General features: G+C 41.0%; 1 protein-coding gene and 1 long non-coding RNA gene across 3 annotated transcripts; both read right to left on the bottom strand.

Moving 5' to 3' along the window:
- Positions 1 to 2,127: 2,127 nt before the first annotated feature.
- Positions 2,128 to 3,196, bottom strand: LOC136435693 (uncharacterized). Its single transcript, XR_010755886.1, has 3 exons — positions 3,103 to 3,196; positions 2,832 to 2,895; positions 2,128 to 2,262 (listed from the first exon to the last, which is right to left on the bottom strand). It is a non-coding gene; the product is annotated as an uncharacterized lncRNA (long non-coding RNA).
- A 2,936-nt stretch (positions 3,197 to 6,132) lies between these two features.
- On the bottom strand, positions 6,133 to 8,672 carry LOC136434334 (uncharacterized). 2 transcript variants are annotated; one of them, XM_066427111.1, is made up of 6 exons: positions 8,550 to 8,672; positions 8,365 to 8,457; positions 7,842 to 7,979; positions 7,624 to 7,731; positions 7,314 to 7,491; positions 6,133 to 6,637 (listed from the first exon to the last, which is right to left on the bottom strand). In XM_066427111.1, exons 1-6 carry the CDS (start codon positions 8,550 to 8,552, stop codon positions 6,432 to 6,434), a joined length of 726 nt encoding a protein of 241 aa, XP_066283208.1. In that variant the 5' UTR covers positions 8,553 to 8,672; the 3' UTR covers positions 6,133 to 6,431. The 2 variants fall into 2 exon arrangements, with proteins under 2 accessions (XP_066283208.1, XP_066283207.1); XM_066427110.1 differs by having other exon boundaries at positions 7,842 to 7,982.
- Positions 8,673 to 13,420: the final 4,748 nt, after the last annotated feature.

Consider the following 13,420-nt stretch of genomic DNA (forward strand, 5'->3'; position numbering starts at 1 on the left):
ATATAACTCAGTATAAATACATGCTCGCACGGCGTTAAACAGGCGGAGAAAAACTTACAGACCATGCATTTTCTTTTTAGAAGAGCTGATATTTCTGCCCATGGGTTTGAAATTTGGCTCTGTCCGCGCGGTTTTAAGATAAATACGTTTTGAATAAATCGGACGTTAATTGGTGATGTTACGTTAGAAGGAGAAGTTAGAAACATGCTCTAGGGCCGAAAATTTAACCAATTTCGAGGTTTTATCAAGACCTACCCACATACCAAATATCACTACAATCCACCAATGCCTTCTCGACCTATGATGTTCACATACACATACACATACACACATATTACACAGACACACTGTGTCACACACACACACACACACACACACACACACACACACACACACACACACACACACACACACACACACACACACACACACACATCCACACACAAACGCTGCCATGAGATAACCTTTAGGGCCAAGTTGGAAACATCATGACGTGAAATGTGTTGAAGTGGAGTAATGCTGATTTTGCACACGAAACAACAGTCTGTTGTGGATGGAAGTTTTTGGATGAGACGTCCGATTGTGAATCCTTGTTTAGATGTAGAAATACTTGGAACTGCTGCAAGCAATTTAATTGTTGGTTAGTTGACTCTCTTGCAGCCTTAGTGGAGGTGTGCTTTATGGTTGTGACACAAAAAGGATACTTAAGAAAAAAACATGTCCACGTGCATGACGTGAAACCAATCGTAGCTGGACATGTTATTTCCTACCTGGGAAGACTCGACTTTGAACTTAGGACTGCGGTTGTATGATAGTTCAGGAAATGCTATAATAGACAAGTCATATAAGTTAGGAATGGGAACATCATTACATGAAGCTTTGTGGATAACTTGGTAAAGTTCGTTTTCTCCCAGCCAGTCAATTTTGGCCGTTTTGGCTGCCTTCATCAGGGTGTAATGCTATTCCTTGCCGCCTGGCGGCGTTGTGGCAAGGACAATGGATACAGACTCAAGTTCACGTTTGGGAATGCATTTTCCTTTCCAAAATGCCACAATAAAGTTTTAGGTACAGTTTGGCCTATGGAAATACATCCACTGAGTGAGTTGAGTTGTTTGAGGAGGGGTAGATGTTTTTGGTCATTGTGGAAGCTGGAAGTGCCGAATATCATTACCTCGTTGGTGAACACGAGTGCCTGGATGCTGACAAGCAGCCGATGTATTTTGTAAAGCAGGGTACGTATATGATATATCTGTAACAGGTTTTCCTCTTTGTTGTATGTATTCTTAAAAGCTGCATGGTCTTGAGTGTATAACCACCAAACAAATTAAAACCGTATGAAGCGTTAAATTGTATGTGTTGAAGTCCTATCATTCCACAATTCTATTTCAACATAACTTCCATATTCACAAATTCTATACATTGTGATTTTGTTACCTTTAAGTAACTAAGTACACATGTCACAGTGGTGAAATTCCCATCATAACCACTGAGGAATTATGACACTTTCGTATTAATCATGCAAATTAGATGCGCTTGATTTCAGCTGCCCTGTTTGCAGTGTTGAATTATGTACAACCAAGATAACATTTTCAACCATTCTTTTTCAACCATCTAGATTTGCAGGAATAATTATGAATCATATCAGTTAGAGTCGGACACACATGTGGCTGTTCAAATAGCAGTTTGAATTTTATTCACAAGTCATTTGCACACAATCATATTACTTCAGGAGATGTATTGAGCGTGCATCAGCTACATTGCTATCAAACAATACAAGAACGTCTGAGAGTATTTTTCAAAGAATTTCACTAATCAAGTCGTTATAGTAACTTGACAAATCGACTCACCATTAAGAGGGCAGTGTTTGCTTTAAGCGACGTGTATAAAACGTGTAGCCCAAAATTATGTGTAAAACCGTTACGTGTCGCGGAAACCACATATACATTCAGCCCAGAGTCACATACTTTGTAATATGCTGTACCTCCTTATTTCGGTTACCAACAGATTGCTTAATTTTTTTATCGGCCCTATGGGTTGTCTTCCGTAATATTCAAAACTTTGTCATATAAACAGACATTTCAAAGCAATGAACTGATTAGGCACAGAAAGGATGACATTCCCAGGAAGTGGCGATACCGCCGCACTCTGCTATGGTTGCTGGTGGCCTTCCATATGACACACTCTCACAAACAGTCTGACATAACCACTGAAAGTCAGTGAAGCAATCAATAATGGTGAGCCCATCACGAAGTTCCTGTCGAGCTGCAAAACACAAAATCGGGATTATCTGTTACACGTGTCCTTCATACCTGTATATAATTGTTGCTCTCTTTTTGTATTATGCAATGCATGTTTTTCAGGGCCTCATTGTTACGCAAAGAAGAGCCATGCCATGGAGATGGCCTATCCCTATGGCCTATCTATCTACATATTAAATACCATGACGATCCTTCAACACCTTCATGAGTTATTCCCTTCCAAAGTCTGAAGCAGAATTGGCGCCTGCAGTTCCAAAAAGGCCGCTTGAGGGCCTAACCCTATAGCGCTTACTCTCTACCCCAAGAGCCGCTAGGAGGCCGATTAGGAATAATTGCCTCTCGAGCTACCGTGTTCACAGAATTACGTTGTTCATGGACATACCTGAAATACCTGATGAATTACTAGTCTGAGACTTCTTGATAAACGGACATGCAATATACTATTCGGCTAGCTCCTGAGGCGTCGACAAAAAAATTAAAAACAGCTGGTATATCTAAAAGAAGAATGCAGTGAATCAAGATATCGTACGAAATGACATTCAAAGCACATTTGCCACACCACTTAATACTTACCTCCCCTTTCTTGGAGGGACAACTCGGGAACTACCTCTGTGTTATGGATCGACATCTGGCTTCCCTGTAGAATTTGAAACGGGATTATAAAGCCCATTGTGTACAATAACAGTTTCCCCAAACAATTGAACTACATGTTCCTGTTTCAACTACTGCTTGGTAAAGGAAAGTAAATCGATGATTTTCATTGAAGACTTTTCAAAGATAAAATCTGGCTATCAATGAAGTCTTTATGAAGCATGCCAAATTTATCAATGATACATGTACAGACCTGGGTGGAGGAGGCCTTTTCCTCACAGGTACATGTGGGAGCCGCGTGAACGGTAGACAGAATCGCCAAGATGGGGAGGAGCAGAAATCCGGCCTGGGAGAGATGAACAAATATTACATGCTATGGGGTTATTTTTGACTGAATATACAAGCAAAATTCAGAAAGCACAAGTAATATTTTCAGTTTACCATGACGAACCAGTCGGCAGTCAGTCTCTTCGGTCGAAAATTCAGTCACAGCAACTGTAGCGTGGGTAGTTGTGGTATGCCGCCAGCCCCACCAGACACCCAATTTATAGAGGATTGAAACAATAAACCTATCAGTCAGCCAATTGATGAAGTTGTTCAATACAGAATAATTATTGGAAGAAAACACTTCCTTGGCGTTTGTGTAATCATGACAAAGTGCTGACTCCTAAGAACAGAGCCCACGTGGCTGACTTGTTATTTTGAAAATTATCGCTTGTATTGATTGAGGATGGAACGTGCCACCGTTGATTGGGAACAAGCTGCGACAATTGATTGCAGTGTGAGTGTCACCAGAGGCGAAGCGAGGAAGGTGACAGCCGGTCATTCAAGACAGCGACTGTGATTGTACAGTGATTTTCCAACCTGAGTGAAGTTATTAACGGACGAAAGACTGCTGACTCCCAGAATCAGAACCTAATATGTTGCTGTTATTTTGTGAATTCTTTCAGAACTGCACGTGTTATTAATATCAATATAATAGCTCAGAAGCTGTACATGTCTGGATAATAGAGGCATCAATTGGACTATTGATTTCTTTGAATACAGTCAAGCCTGCCTAAGAAGATTACTCACTGACCGCTAAATTCTGATCTATGCGGACAGGCAGTCACCATAGACAGGGTTCTTAATGCTTGTGTGATGGAAAAAGTACCTTATAGCAACCAAAAGGTGGTCACAATGGCCAGGTGGTCCTTATTTATAGGTGATCATTTGTATAGGTTTGACTGTACTGTAAAAACCATCGTGGTGTTATGCAACATTGTTTTGAAGTAGACAATGGAAGCCTTGTACTTTAACGGCCATTGTCATTGGCGTCATGACGGAGATCATAGATACTAAACTATTGACGAAGGCAGAACTGCAAACTACGCCGCAACCTAGCATTCACAACGAGCGTGTGCTAATTGATATGCATACTCCCATGACCATGATTGAACTGTTCAACAACGCATCTATTATGCTCGGAAACCTTGCCCTATTACAAATGTTGCCAGACATATTTTTCACAAAGTACGTTTCCTTGTTAGATAAGCCTAAGTGTTTCTTTGCTCTGTAACAGCTGACACACACACACACACACACAGTTCCACGAAGTTTGCATGCTCAACCGGCATGTCCAGCCGGGCGGCCTTTACCCGGTCAGCTGTCCTGACATAAAGCGCTTTTTCATACTTGTGTGATGATGTGTATTACATGTACCTTGGTGGTCCTTTGTTGTACTTATGAGACGGTAAAGAACTGGCATTCTGCTAGTGGATTACAGAAGAAAAAAAAGAATGAAATAATCAATGGCGTCCACTTGCTGACGATTATGCCCCCCAATTGATTATCTTATTTCATAGGCATGAGAGAGAAATTTTTTTATTCTGTTTCTTCTCATTTTCAAGTTCTCCTGCCTTCTGGGAGACTCAGAAGTAAGAAATCACGGCCACTACTACCCCCTCCCCTCCCCTGTAAATCACTTTAATCAGTATAGCGGCAGGAAAAGATAGCGGTTGGGGGAAAAAGGAGTAGGTCACGGCACTTAATTTTAACGGTGGCTTAAATATTAGTGATCAAATATTAGCGATGATGAAATTTTAGCTGTTGACTACTGATAGTGAAATCAGCTACAATAAGTTACAGTTAACAAATCAAGAATTATAGTAGCTAGTTATAGAGCGGATGAGAAAGGAAATGAAAGCATTTTTCATTACGACAATGTTGTTTTCAACACTAAGAACTGCGTAGTGCAATACAGGTATTTTGCACCGACTGTTACATAAACAAATCAAAAGCGAATCTTGGGTGCATGGAAGTATTAAAATTACTCGGTCAGCCATGGGGAGGATAAAAGAGCAGAAGACAATACAAGTACAACGTTTACACACTTTGGACTGCGACTGCCCGAGACCAGTGACGCCCGCGGCGGGCGGGTAGAAACCTTGTAATTTTAATGGAGTTCATAACAAGGGAAAGACATGGCGTCATTGTTTGCTCGGGTGAGCGCCCTTTGCTACCAGCCCTGAGCCACGGCTGAGTTAAAGTTTAAACTAACTCGATACAACAGGGCGATCAGGAGTGGGGACGGTTATAAGGTACGATATAACCGTTTTATATGTGTCGCCAGTACATTAAAATCTGGCAGATCAAGACCATAACTTACTTGTTGGTGCTAAGAGTTAGATAGATTGGAAGATCCATGCGCTTCGGTTTTGTGCGAGAAAACAATAATGTTAATTACAAGGCTATCAACAACAGTAAGAAATTGTTTAGCCCCGTGGCCACATATTATTTCAGCATTAAAGAGATACCGGAGAGTGCTGTAGAAACTTGGTAACTGTTACCGTCAATATGTCTGTTTATAAGCTATTTATGCATGACTTGATGCATTACAGTGTCAGTACGATTTTTAAATGTGTGCCTGCGTTCTACACTGCTGAGGGTCATGTGGTTTTTTCCTCCTCCGGTCTAACAGCACTTCAAATTCACGTAATACTATATATAATGTTAATCTTTAACCGCTGTTTCAAGTCTATATACATGTAGGTGTGTTGAGGGAACGAAATGCAACAAGAACGGCCGTCTACACTGGAAGTTATATTTCAGTTAATCAAGGTAGAGGTAATCTTTTTTAAACATCTTAGAGAAAGACATATATAACGATGAAATAACCGTACATTATTACACCTGATGCAAGTGGCCTTTACAGCTAAGCTTAGCCTGTAAAGCAGCAGGATTTTATTTTTAAAACAATAACGGCAAATATAAGTATGGAAATAAACAATGAAAAAAATACAGATTGGCTTATCAAAAACACTTTATTGAACTCGTTTTGAGATTAATCTGTATAACATAACGACTTTGCCCTAAAAATATATATTTCAGTACAAACCACGAAAGTTGCACATCAAGTTTGGTTTTTACATTTCGGAACCTACATGTAGTCTCCTTCAAATGAGAAAGTACCGCCCGAACAATGGCTGTTATTGAAAGAAATCGAAGTCATCTCAACTTTAGCATAAAGCGTCACACAGATAGGGGTGTAAAGTCTAGCTTTCCAAGTTAAAACATACACCCAATGACAGATGTTAGATTGATTTACTCCCCAGGGCAGAAAGGCGTGCATTCCCAAGCGCTGCCGGTAAATTGATGGTTCCTGTTGCACTGCGCGGCGGTTGGTGCTTGTCCTGGTCGGCCCGGCACGCTCTGGCAGTTGTAGACGTAGATGCACGAATTCTCCACCTCACACCGCCACAGGAACATGGTCGGGGGGCAGTTGATGATGATGCGAGCAGTTTTGTTTCCTGATAAGGGGAAAAAGGACCTCCGTTAGATAAAATACAAAACCTTGCTTACAGTAAAATCTAACAGATTAAAAGAGTTGAACTTGGTCGGTGGCTGTTTATTGGGTAGATATTCATATCTCAATCCAGACAAAAAAGAGTAAAACAGTGCAATGGAGATCAATATAGGGTTTGTCCATTTTGTCCAGAGGTAGTTGAAGACGAATACCACTTTTTGATTGTATGTCCCAAATATTTTGATATACGTAATTCACTATACTCAATGCTATCGTCGGATTTACCAGGATTTATCTCAATGGACTTGAATAGCAAATTTAAGTACATAATGACATGTGATAACCCATGCATGGTATACATTGGGAAGTATATAAAAGAATGTCTAGACGTTATAAACTCCTCTAATGATTGTAAAATCCTATTGTCATCCCATACTACTACACCATATTGTATAAGATAGATTGACTAGCCTAATAGGATGTTATCTATGTACCAGTGAATGCCATACTTTGTACCTTGAACAATTGTTGTGCAATGAAGTTATTATCAACATGAAACACGGGAAGAAGACTATGCGTACTTGGTCTGATTCTTGGTCATGAGCGGAGGCTTACAAACTGTATAAACCCAAATGTAAGCGTTAGTTTAGATATATTGTCGATGTAAGGTAGGTGCGTACCTCCATTTTGTTCGATGGACTCCTCCGGGACCACCATTGTGCTGTAGACAGGTTGCTTGGCGCACATCTGGGCCATCTGGTCCCCCAGCATGGACCGGTCCTTCACGGGCTGTGGGGCGGCTCGCTGATAGGTCTCCTCCTTCTTCTTCTTGAGGATGCTGCTTCGTGTTTGCGGACTCTATAATGAAGATATGTGATCCTCCATGTAAGTTCTACAAGGACAGATACAGTAACTTGGAAGGTAAATGTAATTAGCCAACACCCTCTTATCGAGCCGATTTTAACTGTGATTTACTGAATGTTTACTCACCGCCATCTCACTCAACCCGTCTTCCAGTTGGTCCAAGGTCAGCATATCTTCTGGCATGTGGGACAGGAAGCAGACATTCGCGTCGGTGAAAAGCGTCATCACCAGCCTCTGAAATAAAGAAACATTGGGTTCTGTTTCCACCGCTAGCCGTCCTCTTATTTTCAATAACCAAATAGGACAAAGAGATCATGACGCTAACGTCAGAATGTTGCACTTACCGTGTTGTAGTCCAACATGACCTGGTTGGTAGACACGATGTTGTGCTGAGGCACGTGGAACACGACGATCTGATTCTCCCGGTCCACATCAGTCACTTGGTTGAAAATCGTTCCCTCCTCGTTGATTTCGACAGTGTACTGCTGTAATGCCAAGTAATATGAATTAGAGCACGAATCACTCGGAGCAATCGTAGCAACAGTTTCTGAGTTTTCCTTTGCAAATGGGTCGTTCACTACTATGTTACACCAGGCTGAGGTTTTCACAAAGAGCTTTCAATCACATTGCAATTCTTGAAAACATGATATTGCTGCTTGTTCTGTTCAACAGACGTATTTTCAGATTCTGGACTCAGAATGACCAGTTTAAACCTGCGTCACTGAATCAATAAGAACCGAAGAATATCGGTGACATTGAACTGCGGCCTGACTGTTTTGGAAGATACATGGTGATCCTTACGTCGACTCAGCTAATAGCACATATCATTGAATATGTTTTTGAACATGTAAATTCCGTCCTACTTACCTGGGTCGAGGAGGCCTTTTCCTCGCAAGTACAGGAGGGAGCCGCGTGAACGGTAGACAGAATCGCCAAGATGGGGAGGAGCAGAAATCCGGCCTGGGGGAGATGAACAAATATAATACATCTAAAACAATATGCATGAAAAATTCAGAGAGCATAAGAGACATTTCTGCATGTTCGTGGCTTACCATGACGAACAGTGGATAGTCGGTCTCTTCGGTCCGAAGATTCAGTCACAGCAACTGTAGCGTGGGTAGTTGTGGTATGCCGCCAGCCGATCCGGACGCCCAATTTATACGGGATTGAAACAATGAACCTATCAGTCAGCAAATTGATGAAGTTGTTTATCAGAAAAATTCTTGGAAGAAAATACTTCCTTGCCCCTTGTGTAAATATGACAAAGTGCTGACTCAAAAGAGCAGAACCCACGTTGCTGACTTGTTATTTTGAAGAATGTTGACTGGATTGATTGATGATGGAGCGTGCCACTGTGGTTAGGGAACTTTCCTCCAATCTAGGACTTGCATGTATGACGTACACTGACTTAAGAACTGGATCTGGTCGTGCCTGGTCGACGCATGAAGCAGTTTGAGAAGTGCTTTAATACGATCATACTTTTTAAAATTCTAAATACCACGGGAATATTGGCCACCAATAGACCACTTTGCTTGGTATGAAAACACAACAAGTGGATGGTGATGACTGAAAGAAGGCCCCGTACTTATCATCATTATCAACTTTTGAATGACATCAAAGCTATTTCCAGTTGAGACTTGAGCCTTTAGCAACAGAGAATATTACAGTTACTGTACTGGTTATTGACATAAACATATTCATCCATCTGAGGCAAAGTTGAACTGTAATGTTCGTCGATGTGCGTTCATTGTTCAGGTTGGTAACTTTGTATGCCGGGATACAGTTGCGCAGCTTAAATGGCTTCAAGTATATTTTATTATTGTGCTTGCGTTAACTGATACAAACACTTCCAAATAAATGATTGTGCTGCCAACAATGCATTTGCCATGCTCGGAGACCTTGCCCTTTGACAAAGTTTCCATAGTTATTTTTGACAAAGTACATTTCCTTGTTAGATAAGCCCGGAGTGTTTCTTTGTTCTGTAACAGCTGACACACACGCACAGTCTGACTTCCAGCCAGTTCCACGAAATTTGGCTCAACCGGCATGTCCAACCGGGAGGTCTTTGCCCGGTCAGCCGCCCTGACATAAAGCGATTTTTTTCATACTTGTGTGATGATGTGTTGAACATTGATAGTTCTTCGCTGTTTTGATAAGAAGGCAAAGAACGGAAATTCAACTAGCGGAATAAAAAACAAAACACACGCAAAGACTCAAACTCACACAGCAGTATCAGATGTGAACATCTGATACTGCTATGTGAGTTTGCACCTCCTCCCTCTTATTATCTCCATGAAAAATGGAGATATAGTTTTGGGTGTGTCTGTGTGTGTGTTTGTCTGTCTGTCTGTTTGTGTTTCCGCACTACTGTAGTCAGCATAACTCAAGAACCTCTTGATGGATTACAATGATATTTGGTATGTGGGTAGGTGTTGTGAAGCCGAAGTTCAAGGACGATTTTGGGCCCCCTGGTATGTGACCTTGGTACTGCAGCAGAACTTCAATTTTTGTATCTTTTGACCTGGACGTGCTGTGGTCTTGATTTTTGGGTGGCAGATAGCTTGTGACGTAATAAAGAAATGGTGTAGGTTTGGGCCCCCTAGCAGCTTTCTCTGGAACTGCAGGGGCGTTTTTGTGAAAGTCTTCTAAGGAGAATAACTGAACAAAGGAACAACGGATTTCCATGATGTTTAGTATGCAGGTAGCTTAGATAGAGATATAAACAATGAAGTGCAAATTATGCTAATAGGGACTTAATTTGCATAGCTAATGAGGAAAATCTATATTTGCAGTGTTTTCCATTATCAGACTCAAATACATGTAACATATGTAGTTTTTGAAAGTGGATCATCAACAGATACCAAGTATGCAAATAAATTCCTAATTTGCATAATTAATGCAAAACACCATATCTCATTTAATTGGAAAATTATAGGACTGTCAATATGATACTTAGTATGCAGGTAGCTTAGACAGAGATATACATAATGTAGTGCAAATTATGCTAATTGTGACTTAATTTGCATAGCTAATGAGGAAAATCTATATTTGCAGTGTTTTTTCATTATCAGACTTAAATACATGTAACATATGTAGTTAATGGAAAGTGGAGCATCAACAGATACCAATTATGCAAAAAAATTCCTAATTTGCATAATTAATGCAAAAACACCATAATTCATCTAATTGGAAAATTATAGGACTGTCAATATTGCAACATGTGTAAGTTAGATAAAGGTGTTGATGACCAAGCATATATTATGCAAATCTGTAAGTAATTTGCATGAATAGAATTGTTCATGGAGATATGAGGTCGTGGAACTCTTGTTTAGATTGGGTCTGCGCCGATATACGATCTGTACGTGTCCATTCAATCAATCAACCGCGGGCATCATCGTTAATACATGGCGGCTGTAGATATTGTAGACTTGTCCATTCCTAACTAAATTTTCTCCTTCTTGCTCGTCTATCGTACTCGAGAGGGGCCACATCTCAGCGTTAAGTGCTGGGTTGGTGGCTGATAAGTCTGATGTGGGCCCGGGGAAACCTCTAGCACAGCCCGGAAATAGACAACCAGTGGTTCACGTGTGGTGGAGCAGAGAGAAAGTATGTTTTCAAAGGGTAAAAAGTCGCACCTGCAAAGAGATTGGCTGACTATCCCGAGCCTAATATTTCTATGTGAGAAGCTCTGTGGCATAATGTCGTCACACGCAAACGGGGCACTGGAACTCGAGGCTTTCTCACACCATGCTGTTTCGAGCTGATAACAATTGATAGGTTGAAAGAGTTCAGGACTTGCGTCTTGAGCCCTGGGTTTAATAAAAGAAGACTCGGGAATTGTCTTGCCACACGTGTTGTGTCCCTCAATTGTTGAGAGACGCAGACAGTTTCAAGTCTTGATCCTTAATACTTGGCTGATTCAAAGTTTCCAGAATTATTTTTCACAAAGTACATTTCCTTGTTAGATAAGCCCGGAGTGTTTCTTTGTTCTGTAACAGGTGACACACACGCACAGTTTGACTAAAGGCCAGTTCCACGAAATTTGGCTCAACCGACATGTCCAACCGGGCGGTCGACTTTGCCCGGTCAGCCGCCCTGACATAAAGCGATTTCAGACTTATGTGATGATGTGCCTTACCTTCACCTTGATGTTCCTTTATTGCACTAATAAGAAGGTAAAGAACTGGCATTCTACCAGTGGATTACAAAAAAAAAGAAAAAAGTAGATTACCCCCCCGATCAAATCCCCCCCCCCCCGTTTGATTATTTTACTTTATGCGACAGGCATGGAAGAGAATTAATATTATATAATTCAGCTATGTCCTGTTTCTTACTTTCTTCTCATTCTTCTTCTCCTGGCCATTTGTCCTGGGTATCTTTTTTTAATTCTGCGGCCATCGTTATGCTACTTTGAAATACATTTTGTTAGTTTTATTTGCAAAATCATGCTCGAAGGCTGAGTGCATGTACAATGTCACAAAGTCATAGTAAATTGATAAAGAACATGCACCTACTGTCTGCTGAACTATAAGGTACTACTAGCCTAAACCCGGGTTCCTGGAGGTCAGAGCATGAGAAGTCTGTCCTGTGAGGCATAGCAACAGAGAATACTTCAACCCACCCCTCTCGTCCGTTTAGATAAGTCAAACACAATTCTTCGATCACAACGTTAAGACTACTAGTGGTTAGATTTATGTATCAAATGTGTGTACTTGCGACATTCAAAAACTCCAGGTTGCGAGCAAATACTTGGTTTTTGGTGGGGGCCGAAATAATAGCTATATAGGGGTGTGCCAAATCGCTAGCAACAATGAAAATAGAGGAAATGTTTGATCGGAGGACTTGACCGCAAATATGCACTCCTACGTATATGTATGACCAAGGATATAATGTCCTTGGTATGACTACGGTTGAAAAATAAACTTCTCAATTTTACCTATAGATGTAGCAGAAACTTTAAGTCAGCCGGTTACAGCTATAACGTTACGTTTTCGAACATAAAGCACTTGTGCGTATATACAAGCCCGCGTGAGTTGCGTACTAACATGTTTTTGGTTTAGGTTAAGTTTGCAGCCGAAGAAGTCATTTCTTTGGTTCGATAACCAGGCTGCACAACGGTGGGTCAAAGTGAAAAACAACTTCTTCCCCTAAAACGTTACTTAAACCAAAGAAATGTCGATGCGCAACTCATACGCACTTGATTATACGCACAAGTGTGACAGGGCCCTAAGAGGCATAAAAGGAGCACAACGGGGTTGTGCTGAAAAGAATGGGTACTTTGACGATGTGCTGTTTGACGATCTATCTAGATATCTGACATCTATCTATCGAGCCACGTGGAATGGATTTGATAACTCCTTTTAGGTAACACAAATAATAGAGTTCTTCTGCTATGTCTGTTTGGTTCACAGAAAAACATTTGTTTTGTCAGGGAAAGGCATGACGTCATTATTTGTACAGCCTCGGGTGAGCACCCTTTACAACAAGTCACGGTTGAGTTAATGTTTAAACTAACTCGATACAACAGGGCGACCAGGAATGGGGACGCGCTACAACACTAACAAGGTACGACATAGCCGTTTTATACGTGACACCAGTAACGTTACATAAAAATCTGGCAGATCAAGACCATAACTTACTTGTTGGTCCTAAGAATTCATAAGATTGTGGACGGATTGAAAGATCCACGCGCTTACTTTATACTAGACGAGAAAAGAATGATGGTAATCATAGAGCTACCATACATACACAGCTACCATCAACAACAGTAAGGATTCGTATAGCCCCATGGAACCTGAAGCCACATATACTCTTTCTTTGAGCACCGGTACCGGTGTGTGCAGAAAAATTGGAACTTTAACTGTTGCCAATATATGTCTGTTTATTACCTATTGATGCATGAATTCATTACAGGGTCATTACA

This window comes from Branchiostoma lanceolatum, chromosome 5 (assembly GCF_035083965.1).
Source record: "Branchiostoma lanceolatum isolate klBraLanc5 chromosome 5, klBraLanc5.hap2, whole genome shotgun sequence".
NCBI lineage: Eukaryota > Metazoa > Chordata > Leptocardii > Amphioxiformes > Branchiostomatidae > Branchiostoma > Branchiostoma lanceolatum.

Coding starts and splice junctions, on each gene's coding strand:
- LOC136434334 (XM_066427110.1), bottom strand. Junction 7,732..7,841: donor TCATGTTGGACTACAACACG/GTAAGTGCAACA, acceptor TCTTTATTTCAG/AGGCTGGTGATGACGCTTTT. Junction 6,638..7,313: donor GTCCATCGAACAAAATGGAG/GTACGCACCTAC, acceptor TCCCCTTATCAG/GAAACAAAACTGCTCGCATC.